Raw genomic sequence first — 18,396 nt, 5'->3', positions numbered from 1 at the left:
AACTAATTTTCTCTGCTTTTATTTTTATTTCATTTTTTTTTATTGACATGCCCTTTCTTTTTGCTGAAGTACAATTATAAGGTTTGCCGAGCAGAGTCTTGATCAAGAAATGAGAACGTCAGTTTTTAGTCCTCGACTTATGGAGGTATTCCACTTTACCCCTTTAATTAGTATGGGATCCATATCTGGTTCCTCTCTTTGCAGCGTATGGCTAGCTGCGAAAAAAGTGATGAAGTGATTATAATGCTTTAGGAACTTTTAAATATTTAATAATTTGTATCTTCTATGTCATGGTTTTTGGGTCATTCACGTTTCTACGAAGCTTCACCAAGGCTGGCATCTATGTTGTTTGGATTCCTGCAATATGTTTCATTATATGGTTGTCACTATTTTAGAAGTGAAGATAAAATTTTGCAGTAATAGAAATGGAGTAGAGATACTGGTTTCCATTTGTTTTCCAAAAATGGTTTTAGTACAATTTCTTAGTGCAGAAAACAACTATATAAATAATGGATAAAAACAGAAAAAGACATTGCAAGTGAGTTCTCTTAATTGGATTTTTTTTTCCCTACCATTTTGATAGCTATATTGTTTGGTTACTGGACTTGATGCTCCTTACAGGCAGTTATATGGTTTCTTGCAAGATGGTCTTCCACATATCTAATGGTGCCTGAAGAATGTAGAGAAGACAACTGCAATTCAGGTTATGATCATGAGAGCTGGCTTCGGTCACAACACTCCAGAAAAGCTTTGCTTAGTTTTTTTGGACAATATAATCAGGGTAAACCTGTGCTTGATGTTATTGTTCGGATCTCCATGATGACACTCATTTCATATCCTGGCGAGAAGGATTTGCAGGTAGAAAATATAGAACAGTACCTCTTGTATTGTCTCATTTTTTGAAATTTGAATTTTATTAGACATTTGCACTGTTTTCCTCCGTCTTGCCTGTGTCATGACTGTCATATGCTTGTGGCTTCTGAAAAATAAATTGGAAAATATTGGACTTATAATTTCTATAGCAAATGTTTCAAGTTGGTTCTTAATTAAATATGTTATACTAGGTTACTTTTAATGTGTAAGTTATGACAATGGGGTTCCCATACACTCAACTTGCCACCTATAGATATCCTTGTTCCCTGTGTTAATGGATCATGGTTTCCTTGTCTGCAGTATAATGTGTATGTTATGACAATGGGTTCCCATACACTTTACCTGCTAACTACAGATATCCTTGTTCCATGTGTTTATGGATCATGGCTTCCTGAACTTGTATGCAGTGTGCATAACTACTTTCTTTTGTTGTGATTGAGCATGGGGTTGATGAAAAATACACCTAATAATAGGGTTTATACATGGTGTTGTTGCTGATAATGGCCTATATATATGTGTGTGTGTGTGTGTGTGTGTGTGTGTGTGTTGGACAGGTGGTAAGGCAAGTGATGATAAATAATCAATCTGCATTTAACCAGACCAAAAGGTTAGTATATGGCTCTCATTGAGAGTCTTTGTTGAGTATGTAGCATGTATGTCCATAGGATAAGAATCATAAGATAGATAAGATCGTAAGAGACGATCGAAGCAATGAAGGTTGAAAAGTTTGAAGTGGAGAAAAAGTCTTTCCAGGTAAAGTTTAAAGGTTCCAATGGGGGAACTTGGATTTCAATAATCGAAAGAAGCCGTGTTGTCTTAGTAGGATTTGGAAAGGAGGAGTTGGAATAGTTGACGGAGCATTTGAAGAAAGTTGTGGAGTTGTAGGCTTCCAGGGGATTTATACGAAAGATTAGGGGCAAGACTAGGACTCACTTGATGGAGATTTGTTTCAATAGTAGAGGGCGTTTCATGAAAATTACAAAAATTGTTACAAATAGGAAACCATTAATCCTTGTCGTTCCCGAGGGTGTTAAAGGCAATGGGTGGGAAGCCCTTAGGAAGGCGATTTCTTCAGTGCAAGATTATTTTGATCAAGCTGGAAGAATTTTGAAGGAGACGTTTAAAGATGCTTAGGCGAGTAAGGGCATTTACAGAGGATGTCGGTCATACGCAGAAGTGGTTGCAGAAGATGGACCTAGGAATGGAGCTCTGTTGTCAGTTGGAAAATGGGCTAGAGCTGTAATTTGTGAATGCAAAGAAAAAGCTCAAGATTGGGCTCAAGTAGGAAAAGTTATTGCGAGAATGATGGGTACAAAAGGAATGGTGTCTATAACCCCTATTTCCGCTTTCAAGGGGCGTTTTTTTGTGGATTCTGCAAGGAGTGCTAAATGGTTCCAAGAGTAGGGAAGATTATTAGTGAGAGGAAGGTCTATTCTCCTGAGGAAATGGTCGCCAAGAGAAAATATGGTTGTTGTTGGAAAATTCAGAAGGGGCTGGTTAGAACTAAAAGGTCTTCCTTTTCACTTGTGGGATGAAGATCAGTTGAAATTCATTATGAAGAAGTAGGGGAGGGTAACGAAGGTGGCACGGGAATCTTTGAAGCTTGTAGACTTGTCGAAGGTGAAGCTGTGGGTGGAGATGCTTCCAAATGTCGTGCTACCAGCGCTTCTAGAGGTGGAAGATGGGGCCTGGACATTCATAGTCGCAGTTACAGTCATTGGAGAAGATGAAGAAGACGACATTTTCAGGTCTAAGTCAACCTGTAGCAGGGACGAGTTGTTGAAAGCGGGAGGTTGCGTCTCTCAATGGTCAAAGAATGCAGAGGGGCTATGTAGTAGCACTAGGGATAGTGAGTGCTACAGTAGGAGGCTTCTTCCTCGGTCACGTTATCGTTTTTCAAGTTCAAACTTGGCGTCCAAAAGGGAGAATGGCTGGGGAGAGAGTCTTTTAGGCCCAGCAGAAGGAAACAATAATGGGCCCACTATGCCTGAGACCTTGTTTAAAGCCCAGCCTGTTAGGGCCCAGACTGGGACGAAAAATCGTGGTCTTCCTGCTGGTCCAGTTGTTATTCAAGCCCATGAGACTGTAGCGCTGTTGTCTTCAACGTTCCAACGCATAGGATCTTTTGCAAAGGTGGTCCCGCTGTTTGCACGCTCTCAAGGTCCTATCGAAGTTAGGGCCGACGGGGGGACGAGGCTTTCTCTGAAAAGGATGGTTGGGCCTTTGAGAGAAAGACCCAGTCTCTTCCCAACCCTAGCCCACCTTCAGCCGCAATCGTGGGCTATAATTTAAAAGGCCCGTCGTGGTTAGGCCAAAGAACAGGAGGAACGAAGACCTTTATTTAGACGGGTTTGTTTCGAAGAGAAGAAGATGTTGCAGTGAGAAAGGGGAAAGCTTCTGAGGTTCAGACAAGAGGCTTTGAGCAGAAGGAAGAGAAGGTCGTTTCAAAGAAACTGTGGACTACCCTTTTTCCTCCAAGTTTAGATCGCCGACAAGGACTTCAGAGTTGCAGCGAGCCTCTTTTCCTCGGGAAGACATCGTCAATTAGCGAAGTTTGTCTATTGGAAGAGGATTTTGGGTTGGGATCTCAGTTGGAACAAGGATTCAGAGCAAGTCCTCTCTTTCACTGTCAATCATCAAGGAATCGAAAGCGGTGTTCGGGGGAAGGGACCTCGTCATCAAGAGGTGAAGCGGCTTTGCGCAATCCCCATTTCAAAGAAGGCAAAGAAGGTTTTTTGGGCCGAGTGGGTTCCGATCTTCGTGGTTCATTAGTCACAAATTCACCTTCTAGTCCAGAAATCAGAGGTAAAGGGCTCAACTTTGAGGGGATTTGTGAAATGCCGGGAGTGGAAAACTTGGAGGTATGCCTGTATTCACCTTCTCAGCCACCCGAGTCTTCTTCTATCCTTTCTTGTGGTTTGGCACTTCCTTTGCCGAGTCCCTCTGGTCCAGATCTTCCTAGTTCAGTCTCTCTTTCTCAGTCTCCTATGGAAAATCGGGTAATTTCTAAAAAAATTTCTAAAAAAGACGTTGGCACTTTTTATCAAAAATATGTTGGCATTCCTGTCCGTGATGAGGAGGAGACCCAGTTTGCTTTATCAAACCAGTTGTCCGAGAGTTTTAACCCCAGTAAGTCTAAACCCAGCTTGCCTAAGGAGGTTTCTAACCTGGTTACAGGTAGCCAGGGCGATACTGTGGTCTCTCCATCGGGTGAGTTCCAAATAAATGGCCTGTCCCCCAGGAAAATGGCTAAAGTGCGTGAGGTTTTAAGTTCTCTGGATATTAAGGTTTATTCCAGGAGGAAGAACAGATGGTCCACAGGTATTTGAGACCTGTTGGAACTGGTTTGGTGGTTTAGGGTTTGTGAGTTTCTCCATGAAAAATATTAGTTAGAATACCAAGGGTTTGGGATCAAGGAATAAGAGAAGGGTGGTTAAAGATTTTTTGAAGTCAGAGAATCCAGATGTTGTGATGATTTTAGGAAACAAAAAAGGTGAAGTGTGACAGAAGGTTTGTGGGTAGTGTCTGGACGGTCAGAAATAAGGAATGGACTGCTCTTCCGGCGTGCGGGACTTCAGGTGGGATTTTGATTAATTGGGACTCTAAAAAACTGCATCGTGAGGAGGTGGTAATAGGATTCTTCTCGGTCTCAGTCAAGTTTGCTTTGGACGGATGCGGACCTCTTTGGATATCCGCAGTTTATGGCCTAAACAACCCATCACTTAGGAAGGATTTTTGGGTGGAGCTTTTAGATATTTTTGGCCTATCTTTTCTGTTATGGTGTGTGGGCGGTGATTTTAATGTCATAAAGAGAAGTTTAGAAAAATTGGGTGGTTCTAGTTTAACTTCAAGCATGAAGGACTTTGATAGTTTTATAAGAGAATGTGAATTGCTTGATCCACCTTTACGGAACGCATCATTCACTTGGTCAAACATGCAAGAGTCTCCCGTCTGTAAGAGATTGGATCGTTTTCTTTACTCAAATGAGTAGGGGCATCTCTTTCCCCAAGGCCTTCATGAAGCTCTTCCTAGAAGGACATCGGATCATTGGCCAATTGTTTTGGATACCAACCCTTTCAAGTGGGGCCCAACACCTTTTAGGTTTGAGAATATGAGGTTGCAACATCCTAATTTCAAGGAGAACTTTAGAAATTGGTGGAGAGGCTTTCAAGGAAATGGGTGGGAAGGTCACAAGTTCATGAGGAGATTACAATTTGTTAAAGCCAATTTGAAAGAGTGGAATAAGGTTTCTTTTGGAGAGCTAAATGAAAGGAAAAAAAGCATCCTCAATGATTTAGCCAACTTTGATGCCATTGAGCAAGTTGGGGGTCTCACTTCTGATCTTTTAGTTCAAAGAGCCTTAAGAAAAGGGGAGCTAGAGGAATTAATTTTGAGGGAAGAAATTCATTGGAGACAAAAAGCTAGGGTGAAATGGGTTAAGGAAGGGGATTGTAACTCAAAGTTTTTTCATAAAGTGGCTAATGGTAGGCAAAATAGGAAATTTATCAAGGTGTTGGAGAATGAAAGTGGCTTAGTGTTGAATAATGCTAGGAGTATCACGAAGGAGATTTTACTTTACTTTGAAAAGCTCTACGCGAGTCCTACTGGAGAGTCTTGGAGTGTTGAAGGTTTAGATTAGTCCCCTATATCGGAAGAGAGTGCGTCTAGGTTGGACTCCCCTTTCACTGAAGAGAAGATTTCTAAGGCCATTTTTCAGTTGAATAGGGATAAGGCGCTGGGGCCTGATGACTTTACCATTGCAGTATTTCAAAATTATTGGGATGTGATCAAGGAGGATTTAGTTAGACTGTTTGCAGAGTTTCACAGAAGCGGGATTATCAATCAAAGCACTAATGCCTTCTTCATAGTTCTGTTACCCAAAAAAAGTTTGATAAAGAAAATCTCAGACTTTAGACCCATTAGCTTGATCACTAGCCTCTACAAGATAATAGCTAAAGTGCTTTCAGGGCGTGTAAGAGGGGTACTACATGAAACCATCGATTCTAGTCAAGGCGCTTTTGTTCAAGGGAGACAAATATTGGATGCGGTTCTCATAGCCAATGAGATAGTGGATGAGAAAAGATGATCAGGCGAGGAAGGAGTTGTCTTCAAAATTGACTTTGAAAAGGCTTATGATCATGTGAGTTGGGATTTTTTGGATCATGTGTTGGAGAAGAAGGGGTTCAGTTCTAGTTGGAGGAAATGGATGAGTGGTTGTTTGTCCTCAGTATTTTATGCAGTCTTGGGTGAATGGAAACGCTAAAGGGTGGGTTAAGGCATCTAGAAGCTTAAGACAAGGCGACCCTTTATCCCCTTTTTTGTTTACTTTAGTTGCTGATGTACTGAGCAGGATGCTATTGAAAACAGAGGAAAGAAATTTGTTGGAAGGTTTCAAGGTGGGTAGAAATAGAACTAGGGTGTTCCATTTGCAATTCGCAAATGATACCATTTTCTTTTCTAACACTAAGAAGGAAGAACTACAGACTCTCAAGAGTCTTTTGTTAGTGTTTGTGCATATTTCTGGGCTCAAGGTCAACCTTGACAAGAGTAATATTTTTGGCATCAATCTTGATCAAAATCATCTTTCTAGGTTGGCCGAGTTGCTTGATTGTAAGGCTTCTGGTTGGCTTATACTCTATCTGGGTCTTCCTTTGGGAGGGAATCCCAAGGCTTGTGGCTTTTAGGATCCAGTGATTGAGAGAATTTCAAGAAGATTAGATGGGTGGCAAAAGATTTATTTATCTTTTGAAGGAAGGATAACTCTTATCCAATCTTGCCTCACCCACATGCCCTGTTACTTCCTCTCCTTGTTTAAGATACCCGCTTCAGTGGCTGCAAAAATTGAGAGGTTGCAAAGGGATTTTTTATGGTTAGGGATTGGGGAAGGTAAAAGAGATCATTTAGTTAGTTGGGATGTAGTGTGTAATCCGAAGGCAAAAGGGGGATTGGGATTTGGGATGATTTCTCTAAGGAATCTTACTCTCTTAGGAAAATGGTTGTGGAGGTACCCTAGAGAGGGTTCAGCTCTATGGCATCAGGTCATCTTAAGCATTTATGGATCACACTCTAATGGTTGAGCTGCTAACACTTTAGTCAGATGGTCACATCATTGTCCTTGGAAGGCTATTGCACAAGTCTTTCAGGAGTTTTCCATGTTTACTCGGTTTGTGGTAGGAAATGGGGAAAGAATTCGATTCCGGGAAGATTTGTGGTGGGGGGACCAATCTTTGGGATCCTAATATCCAAGATTATTTAGAGTAGTCTTGGATAAAAATATTCTTATTTCTTCAATTCTCGGTTCTACTCGTCCTTTCTCTTGGAACTTTAATTTTCGTCGTAACCTTTCAAATTCTGAGATAGAAGTTTTAGAAGGCCTCATGCGGTCACTTGATGGTTTGCATCTATCACCTTAGGTTTCAGATGCCAGATCCTGGCCTTTATTATCTTCAGAGCCTTTTTCAGTCAAATTTTTCTTTCTAGCCTTATCTCAATTTTCTGGTTCTCCTTCGGTTTTTCCTTCTAAGTTCGTTTGGAATTCTCAAGTCCCTTTCAAAGTGAAGTCCTGTTTGGTTAGTGGCACACAAGAAGGTAAATACCAATGACATGCTACAATTGAGAAGACCTTACAAAGCTTAGTCCTAATATTTGTATTCGGTGCATGAAGCATGGGGAATCAGCAGATCATCTTTTCCTACATTGCTCTTTGACAATGGGGTTGTGGCACAGATAATTTCAGTTAGCCAAGATGGATTGGGTCCCCCCGAGGAGCATCTTTGACATGATGTCCATCAAATTTAATGATTTTGGTTCATCTAAAAGGGGGATAGTTTTGTGGCAAGCTGCGAGCATCGCTTTAATTTGGGTTGTGTGGCGGGAAAGAAACGCGAGGATTTTTTAGGATAAAGTAAGGAATTCAGAGTATCTTTGGGATTCTATTTTTTTCCTTGCTTCTCTTTGGCCTTTCAATTCCAAGGTTTTTAAGGGGACTCCCCTTAATGTGTTACAACTTGACTGGTTAGCGGTGTGTAATTCCTAAGGATTGGTCTAATCTAGAGTGTTAGCTTGTTTTACTGTGTACTTTCTTGTTTTTTGTATTCTTGTAGTTTAGTTTTCTTCAGTGGGAGGATTTCTCATCCTTCTCTTTTACTTCTTTTTTCTATCAATATATCTTTTTGTCGTTTCCTATCAAAAAAAAAAAAAAATGGCCTATATGAAAACTGGGAAAGTAACTTTGATTGACCCACTTCTCATCCTATGGATACTCTTAGCTTGTTTCCTTCTTGGTCTAACATGTACATGAGCTCATTAATGTTAAATGCTAGAAGTGGCCTAACTTCCCATAAAAGGCAAACTTCTTTGATTATGCATACCATGTCCATGCATGCACACATAGGTGGTTGGATACAGTCCTAACCTTAGGCTGGCAAGCATGAGTCTGTTGTTTTGAGCTCATGAGTACATAATGTTAATTTGATGCATCAATTTTCTTGTAACTCCTACTGTTCTTGCACGTGTTCATCTTTTAGAAAAGGGTGAGTTAGATACAGTCTTGAGCTTTGGTGGGCAAGTATTAAGATGTATTTTTGGGCTTATGGATACATGATGTTAATATGATTTTTCCAAATCTATTATACCTCTTGCTTCATCATTATCTTAGAATACCAAACAATAAAGCACTGAACTGATCACAAATTTTTTCCTCTTATCATTATATTAGGGTACCATATGATAAAGCATGGACTGTTTATTGATGCAAAAGCATACCAATAAGGAGTAGAACATTCTTAACCTTGATACGACAAGGAAACTAATATGAATGAGGAGTGTGTATGAAATTTTGAATCCTACTGCATAGGCTCATCTTTGGAGGAATCTTGGGTGGTATAGGCTTTATTATTTTCTCGTGGAATCTTAATTTTGCGACCATTGTACCCCGGATCCATTGTTGCTGTAATATGTCTTTGCTTATTCAATCATGGTAGACCAAATAGTATTTCAGATGAGGCTGTCAAAAATATTGCTAATCCATGGGTTGGCATACTGATTAAACTTGTTCAATTTATATGATGCTCAAGTTGATTTGTGCATAGTTTTATTGGCCAATGTCAGTCAACAAATATGTCCTTTATTGAAGGCCATGAAATTTCAAAATTGTATCCTTATATTCCCAACTTCAGAAAAGTTGGAATTCAACTAAATATAGAATTGAGGCAATTGATTTTCAAAATTAATATGGTTAAGGTATAATTTGTATTTTTATAGTGTAAAGTTGCCAAGTTATTAAACATTTGAATTGGGACCTAATTGAGCAACAACTTAAGGTTTAAGGAATGCTTTGATCTTTTTTGCTTTAGTGAAATTTGGTGTAAACCTGGGAGTACACGTTGAATAATAATGGTATTAGAATAGAGCCTTTAAATGCATAACATGATGTAATAAATTTGGAATTCATTATTTATTTAATAATATTCCAATTTCACTTTCACCTATCCTTATTTCATGCATTGTACTTTATAAACATTCTCACCTAGCATTTCTTACATTGTACATGACTTGAGTGCATTAAGAATTGCATGAGAGATTTAAGTCATAGGTTCCTTGCAAGTAGATGACTTGTTCACAGTTGGTTCATAAACTTAGGCAATCCATTAGAAGTTATAATGCACTACCTCCTAATTGGAAGAATGACTGGTCTTGGCTATCGGGATGGTTTCCCATGGTGAGTGCACTAGTGTGAATGGTTAGGCATTATATAGGACCTATTTTGAGTCATGATGTATGACTATCAAGTAGTCATAACTTCACCAAAATGTTTCATTGAGTTTGTGTCGAAGTTAGCAGTGGCTTCGACCTATGGGTAAGATCCTAAAGCAATCATGTATTGCCTATGGATTGGGTCACTATTCATGGAAGTCAGTAGCAATAGATATTCTCAATAGAAATACCATGATAATTCATTAGGTTAAGACAAGATGTCCCCTTGGGTGATCCTAAGGAGGTGTGTTTATGTAAACTATGGTTATAGTAGTTCCATAGGTGGAACTTAACATAAGCTTTTTGTGGGTTAAGATATATCAATTGATTACACAATATGAGAATTTGTAACTTAAGGATAGTAGATGTAGTCTTGAGAGGCTGGTAACTTTCACCTCGTTAGACTCTAAACACCAATTCATGGGAAGACTAAATGTAATGGATATTAGGTCATGGACTTGAGCACTTTATGTCTCGTTATTATTTACATAGGGTACTAGAGTGCAATTAATTCTCTATAGTGGGATGTTGAATCAACTTTAGAATTGGATTTTGATGGAGTTTGTGTTGTCCTATGGATCCCAATGGTCTCTATTCAAACTCATACACCTTGTTGGCATGGTATATAATGGTTGGACTAGCTCTTAGTTCACTTATGTGAATGACATCTTTGGATTGGGCTAATTGATTAATTAAATGACCCTATGAGATCGATTAATCAATTTGGGCTAGATTAAGTGATACAAGCCCATGTGGACTCGAGTCACATAAGCCCAATTAGGAACCCTATAAATACTCTTAGGGGTTAGGGTTTCCATAACTTTTTGTCTTCTATTATCCAGAGAGAAGAGAGAGCCTTAGCCTCCTCCCTCCCAATCTATCCACCGTTTGTGTGCTAAGGAACGAGGTTGAGTCATCGAGCGGAAGATCATGGGTCTATGAGACTTCCAAGGATATCGATTTGACTTTTCAACACATGGAATTTAAGGTTTGGGAACATCAAAACCTAAAGGTTAGTATATCAACTCTAAAGATGAAATTTTTAAAAAAATTGGTATTGCTTCCATTTCTTAGATCTAAGATGCCAACAAATGGCATGATCCTAACAAGTGCTGAGAAGGACTAGCTCTTAGAAGGATAGAGAGTTACGTAAGTTGGGGTCCTTAGTGATTTATGATGGGTGTTGGGAGTTGACAGAGACTTCCAATTATGTTGTCATCATTTGGTAAGCTTAATAATAATGGCATGATCCTAACAAGTGCCAAGAAGGACCAGCTCTTAGAAGGATAAAGAGTTATGCAAGTTGGAGTCCATAGTAAATTATGATGGGTGTTGGGAGTTGGGAGTTGGCAGAGACTTCCAATTATGTTGTCATCATTTGGTACTTAGCTAATGAAGCTTTGAATCATCTCTTGGAACATGAGGGAGCCTAATGAAGTGGGTAAAAGGAAGATTGTGCATCTCTTATTCGATTGTATGGGGCGCATTTGTTTTATCTTCACGAGTTCAAAATGGGTTCAATTTGGTCGAAGTAATAAGTTAGGGGGTGGATAGGTATTTGGAATAGGGAACCATTTGTTAGTAGTTTTAGTTGGTCAATCTAAAGTTTCCGTCACTTTTGTGTGATTGACCAATATGCCTTACCTAATCCATTATCTTTAGTTTTTCTATAAGAAATTTAATCTTTTGTTGTTACTGTATAAATATGTCTAACTATATATATATATATATATATATATATATATATATATATATATATAAATATTCACCTCATAAAACATAAAATTTGCACAAAGGTGTTGTGATACATAGGGATTTTAATTCTAGCCAACATACTCATGTCAACACAATATGACACAAGTGACATGTGAGATTCGTGTCAGATATGTTTACATGACTCCGGATATGACTAGCTCATGATTGCTTTATCTCTTTCTTTAATTGTTTTAAATTATGCTTATATTGCATTAAATATAGCTATTTCACTCTTTATCTCTTTCTTAATTTTGTTCTAAGTTGTATTGGATGATAGTATAAAAAAATATAGAATTTTTGAATTCTAACTCTTGTAATTAAAGATATGCTTTATCTCTTTCTTAATTTTTTAAAATTATAATAGATAAAATTTAAAAATAACTATAACAATTAGTAGCATAAAAAGTTTGAATATAAATATCAAAATTAATATCTTAAAAAATCTAGAGATAAATTATAATAATTAGTATAAAAAATTCAAAAATTTCACATGATATATGACATTAAATATGAATTATATTTGGTTTACATTTAGTGTATTTGACTATTTTTATTACAAAATCAATATAAATTTTGAAAATTTTATACTAATGAAAGTTTACTAGTAATGTGATGTAGTATTTTTTTTAAAGGCTTTTCTCAGCATCCTATTAAAATAAAAGGCCTATAATAAATAGGTTTTTTGTGTACAATTTGTAGTAACATCAAAGCAAAATAATGTTTAGCATCTTATTAAAATAGAAAGGTATAATAAATATATTTTTAACTACAATTAACCATTTAGTATTATAGATCACTTATACTTATCTTATTGTGGAAGGATGTCTTGTCCTTCTTGATATTTTTAGTTAATAAAAAAAAAATCTATTGGATTTTTGATAAAAATAAAAAAATAAAAAAAGACTATTTTCTTATGCTTTTGTTTAGTGTTAATCTATTTTTCATTAATGCCGTACCCAAGTACCTAGGCCCATAGTTGAGATCCTTTTCAATCAAATCCTAGTGTCCTATGATTTTGAGACGTAAACTGGCACTTAGACATGTACTTGTACTTGATGGCCATACTAGACCCATAACATGGCAAAGGTGTACGTTTTTATTCTTAATGCTATTGTTGCACACGAGTGTCTTATAAGAATCTAGTTCATATATGTGAAAGCTATAGGTATGTCAAAGCACTTAGATGAGCCTTCTCTTGTCTTTAGGATCTTTATGAATTTAGTGGTAGTGGTCTTTAAATCTATTCTTGAGTGGACCATCTTGTTTGGTAATTGAATGGAGTTGCAATTGACAACATAAACATTATTTTACTTGTTTCAATATAGTTTCTCTTTTATCAAGTAGCTTCAAATATTTCTTTGGGTTAATGCATGGAACATTGTTCCTAAAACTGTTATTACTTTCTTAACTCTGTCTTTTATTATGATTAAAAAAATACTGAAATGCTCTATTTCATCATTCAAAAACTTCCAATTGTTTAATTCCCTGTCTGTCGTTACTTTTTGTGTTTGACAGGCACTTACTTGTTACCAGCTACTTCATTCACTTGTCCGACGAAAGAATGTTTGTACTCACCTTGTTGCATTTGTGAGTCACATATCCACATCTATTTTCAAAATGCATGAAAGATACTGCAGTTTGTATGTATATGTTGATACTGTTGAGACCATATTTGTGTTCTTTCAACACAGCTATTCGAAGTTGGATATACTGTTGCTTTTCTTTCCATATTTCTTTTGTGCTACTTATTGTTGAGGTATAAATTGAGAAACTTTTGGAAGATTACTTTTACACTGCTGGTCCCAAGCCCAAAGAAAGGAGGTTGCTCTAGGCTGACAACTGGTTACATTGTTGAATATAAATTGAACAGTATTGGGTTGTGTTGCATCATATTGATTGTATAGGATTCACTTTTCTTCCATGTAATGGAGAGCCATGTGGTGCAATATTAGATGCTCCATGGACAATGATTTGGTTATGAGGCATTCGACATAGTGAATGTTGATAGGCAAATAGTAGCATGAGGCAAGGCATTATAATATGTGAGTTAATAGTGACAGATGACAAGGTGGAGAATCACATTTGGCTCAAAAATAAGTTTGCAAAGGAAATTTAAAAATAATAGGAATTGAGGTAGAACTTACTTAACACTCTGCATGGTATTTTGATCTAATGCCCTGCATATCTGGAATACTTCAAGTAGACCACACAATAAAGTACATATGTTATAGGTTTTTCCATATATGTTGCCTTTGATATGCCCACATATCAAGCTCACGTGGTGACATTAGCCTAAGTATTTGTGTACTTTGTTAACTAGATGCCATTCATAAATATGTTTGGGAGCTCAATGAAATGTAAGGATGTCAAACATGGGTCACCTCACCCAACAGGGCAGGTTTGGGATGGGACAAGTTCTTTGATTGTTTGTTTGAAAAGAAAAATGAAGATAAAATCAAGAAAAATATGTAATGAATAACTTAGTTATTTAAAAAAATTTGAAAAGGTGAAAATTTCACATTTAAGTGAAAATCTAAACCTAATAATCCAAATTTTTGAACAAATCTAATCTCAAATACAGAAACAACACAAACTTCTTTCTACAAACTTATTCTAAAAAAATTCTGACAAAGCTAATATTAGAAATAAATTTAATACAATTAAGTAACTAAAACAGCCTCATGGAGATATTGGTGAAGAACTTCAAAAAAATAGAAAATATATATATATATATATATATATATATATATATATATAAATCATAGATGGAAGATATTGAAAACCCAAAATTATGGGAAGGAAAATATGGTTGAAGGTGGTGAAGATGATGACATAAACATGGAGGTGGCTGGGAAAAGCTATAAACTTCACCATTGTTGCTTTGGAAACGAGAGAAGGATGAAATGGGTTATTGAATAAATGAGGGTGAGGCTTGTTGGCCATATACATACGATGGAATTTTTATTGTTTTTAACAGATCTAAGGGCAGTATATAAAATAGCATCATATCTACAGGTGGTGGGGCAAAACAATCACATGCTTTACCCTGCACTGAACCTGAGCTGCATTATAGGAATTTTCCCCAAACCCAACCTGTCCCCATTTGTGTCATACCCTAATCTGCCCAAATAGCAGTAGGGCTGATGCTTACCCGAAAAACCCACCTCATTGCCATCCTTAACCATATGGCCATATTATCTCATTACTCTTTGATGCTCCATGACTCTGAGCATATATATTAACCAAGATTACATTGCAAATAGGAATGTTTACCTTTAGTTGAGTCCTTTATTATTGTGAGTTTATTATCATCATTGGTGGTGGCAGTGGTGGTGATGAGTTGTAGCCATTTAAGATCCATCTTCATACTATATTATGTACATGTACTATGTAAACTTGATGCCACTTATAAATATATTGAGACTTCTACTTAATATGTCACACCCTGGGTTTCAGACTTAACAATTGATACTCAAATACAACATAAGTGCTTTCAAAGATTTGGGAACACAAAAATTTAAATGCTAAGTTCCTGCTTGATGCAAAAAGAGAATGTGGAAACCTGTTATAAAGAGGTTTACATCATGTATTAAACTTTGTAAATATTAGTTAACAAAATATAATTTGTTTAACAAAATGAACTTGTACTTTATTACTTTAAATATACCAAAACCCCATGGTTCACTACGGGTAACCCATACTACAAGTGTACATGACAAATATACATTACATCATTCCTTCAAAAAGATTTAGTCTTTGTATGATACAAAGGCAAAGCCTCAAAACACTTTCAATGCGAGCAAACAACATCCAATCAACAGAAAAGCAATGCTCAAGCATTATTTCCAGCATAGTTTTTCTGAGTTGTATCTAAAAGTGGAAGTGATAGGGTGAGTTCACAACTCAGTAGGAAAGTTTATAACCATCCTAAGCATACCCTTAAAAACCTTGAAATTAAACGTATAATAGCATGCATGATAAACATTTTATAACCATGAACAAATATGCAATAATGTCAAACATGTATGCATGTATTTGTTGGTTTCATCTCTACTTTTCCTCATCCATCCTTTCATAATTGATAAACTGGTAACCCCTACCAATGTACACATCAGATATCAATGCTCCACAAGATACTTGGTCAATATAATAATGACTATTCTAGGACTATCACCCAAGGGTAAGTCATACCCCGTGTCTTCTAGGACTCATACCAAAAGGCAGGACCAACCCCGTGTCTTGAGGGACTAAAACCTAGGGGCAGAACCAACCCCATACACCCACATTGAAGTGTCTTCCTCGAGGGCTTTAAGGACTTTCACCCAAGGACCCACGGTCCCACATAAACAATATATCAAAGGATAGTGCCTGTAGCTTCACACAAACACTTCCCACATATCAATCAATTCTCTGGATATCATCTGTCATTATTCCATATCCTTCTTGTAATGCAACCACACCATGAACTATTTCCTCAACATTGAACCATGACTTCTCATACCAATATATATTCCAATATCATTGTAACATTTCATACAATAAATCAAGATGCAATGACACATTAAAACATTTTATGAAATCATATAAATGACATGAAATTTCAATAAATGTTTCAAGGAAAGAAACCAAGATACACCATGGAATGGCATAAAATTCCCTTACACCGACTTCCCCTTTGTGATTCTTCTATGAAGGCGATCTTTACCTATTACAAGGAATTGAAATAAAACAACATAATTTAGGTTTCCTAACCATGAAAATTTATACAATTAAAACTTATGACATTTTCCTTTCTTTCTAATTTTTAATTCTCATATTCTCTAATCTACATGCCCATAGGTTTTCAAATCAAATTTGAATTGAATTAAACAATTTTTACAATGCATATTAATATTCCCTAGTTAATTACCAAACATTAATTGTTTTGATTTTCCTAAAGCCTAACCCATTAACAAGTCCCAAGTGTCCAAATAACCTAATTAATCACATACTTTACTAATCTATTTTTCAATCAAACCAAACTAAACAAAGATGTATGCTGATCTTTCCATCAATAAAATACTTAAGTTAATACACTTTAAACCTTAATTAATTTTGATTTATAATTAAAACATGTTTATAACTAATTACACTCAACTTTATCATTAATTGTTTCAAAATATCATTAGGAACCCAAATATACCAAAATTACTAAATTAATCAACTTCCTGACCTCAAATCTTCACTTTCTCTCTCTAGATTCTCTCTCTAACCCAGACTTCTGTAGAGACAAGCCTCCAAAATGAGGCTGCAGACCCTTATAAAGGGTCCCCAAGCAGCCAAGCAAGTGGTGGCAAGCCACAAGGCTGCCATCAATCTCAACTTTCCAAAATTGTTGTTTAGTCCTTCAAGTTATCCAATATTAAACCTATAGCTGCCCATTAGTCCTTTAGGTTTTCATAACTCTAATCAGCCCCTAAGAACCTAAGCTTAAGTCATTAACTAATCCCGTTTTACCTTAATCAAGGTTTAATTCATAATTAAATCAGATTAACACTAAACTAGTTTTAACATCTAATTAAACACATTTAAAGTTAAGTACTAAGATAATCATTATTGCCTATTTAATTCATCAGTACTAGGTATTACATAATAGTTATACAATTTGGTGCTCTAGGACTCAGCATATTTTCGTCTTTATTATTTATTATTTATATCATTTAAACAAAACAATTCAATTCATTGAATGTATAAGAATATACAAAGGAGAATGAGTTATCCTTCCCAAAAATATAAAATCTAACTAAAAAGAAGAAAGAATTATTGAAAAGAAAGCAGATATGAAGTGCTAGAAGCAAAAATTGCAAAAGATCTTCCATTATAAAAACTCCAAAACCAAAATGAAGAAAAAGAGCTCATGGAAGGAAAAGAATCCCATACAAAAGACTGTAACTGAGAGGCAGAGGCTTCACGCTCAATTAGAAAATATCCTATCTAATCAGCTGAGTGAAGATTCCAAAAAAAAGGACACCCAACATTTCTAGAAACATTAATGATTTGATGCAGCCAACTCATATACATCCGAGGACCAGGATTAGCATTTTGATGCCCAAGATATGAAAAAGCAGAATGCCCCTCCATTGTGAGAGTGGACAGTGCAATGATCTAACCAAAAGCGATCCCTCCAAATTGGTTTGAATCTCTACCTCAATAGCTAATCCAAAACCAACAGTCTTAGGAGATGGCTCTCAACATTCTACCATTATGTTCTCTAATCACGCTTCCTATTCCAAGCTGACCTAGATTAGCCAAAGAACAACCATCAAAGTTTAGTTTGAGAGCAACTGGTGAGAAAGGTTTCCATTAAGCTTGCACCTCATGCACACTCCTCCTGGATGAATATACGAGACTCCAATTTTGCAATCTCAAGCTCAAAGAGTTCCTGTGGGTGAAGTTCAAAAGCACGATGAAAAAAGCACACCCTCTCCAAAAGGCTTCCACAGGCCTATCTATTGAACAAAGATGGGGAGCCTCCCATGTACTTTTTCATGTGCCCCTCCAATACTCTAAGAAGAGGCTCTGATTTTGACATTTGTCAATTTACATATAACTTATTCTGATATGTACAAAAAATTAGTTGGTCAATTAGGAATCTCTCAACAAGCTATTGTTAAAAGATTGGCAAGAACACTTTACAAATGGATCTGTTCCATAAAAGGGGGGGACTTTTAGAAGAATCATTTTGGGAATACTGTTTTGAGAGAAGAGATTATATATCACAAATCTGAGATCGTTTAGCACTATCCTCAAGCCAAAAGAAGATAAAGGCTAGAGATAATATAGAAATCGCCCTCTGAGACTTAAATGGAAACCCAAATAATTACTTGTAACCTGATTTCCATTGCCCTCCTTCAATGTGTTCCATTCAGTTTTCATGCTGTCCCCTGAAGTCAAGTATCCTCATCCATCCATCTTGCCACCTCATCATTGAAGGGCTGCATCATCACAACATCCTAGATCACCATTTTGATAGTG

General features: G+C 36.6%; 1 protein-coding gene across 2 annotated transcripts in view; it reads left to right on the top strand.

Annotated features, from left to right (window-relative positions):
• Nucleotides 1-18,396, top strand: part of LOC100253500 (uncharacterized) — a 118,653-nt gene that overhangs the window by 72,260 nt on the left and 27,997 nt on the right. Inside the window, exons 18-20 of one of the 2 annotated variants that reach the window (XM_010661910.3) lie at nucleotides 82-145; nucleotides 622-858; nucleotides 12,898-12,969. In XM_010661910.3, coding sequence (XP_010660212.1) covers nucleotides 82-145; nucleotides 622-858; nucleotides 12,898-12,969 — 373 coding nt within the window. Of the gene's footprint in view, nucleotides 1-69; nucleotides 146-621; nucleotides 859-12,897; nucleotides 12,970-18,396 lie in introns of both variants that reach the window. The other variant, XM_002266572.5, reaches the window with a different exon arrangement.

Source organism: Vitis vinifera, chromosome 14, assembly GCF_030704535.1.
Source record: "Vitis vinifera cultivar Pinot Noir 40024 chromosome 14, ASM3070453v1".
In the NCBI taxonomy this organism is placed as follows: Eukaryota; Viridiplantae; Streptophyta; class Magnoliopsida; order Vitales; family Vitaceae; genus Vitis; species Vitis vinifera.
The sequence above is the reverse complement of the archived record's forward strand: the minus strand, read 5'-3'. Positions and strand labels throughout refer to the sequence as shown.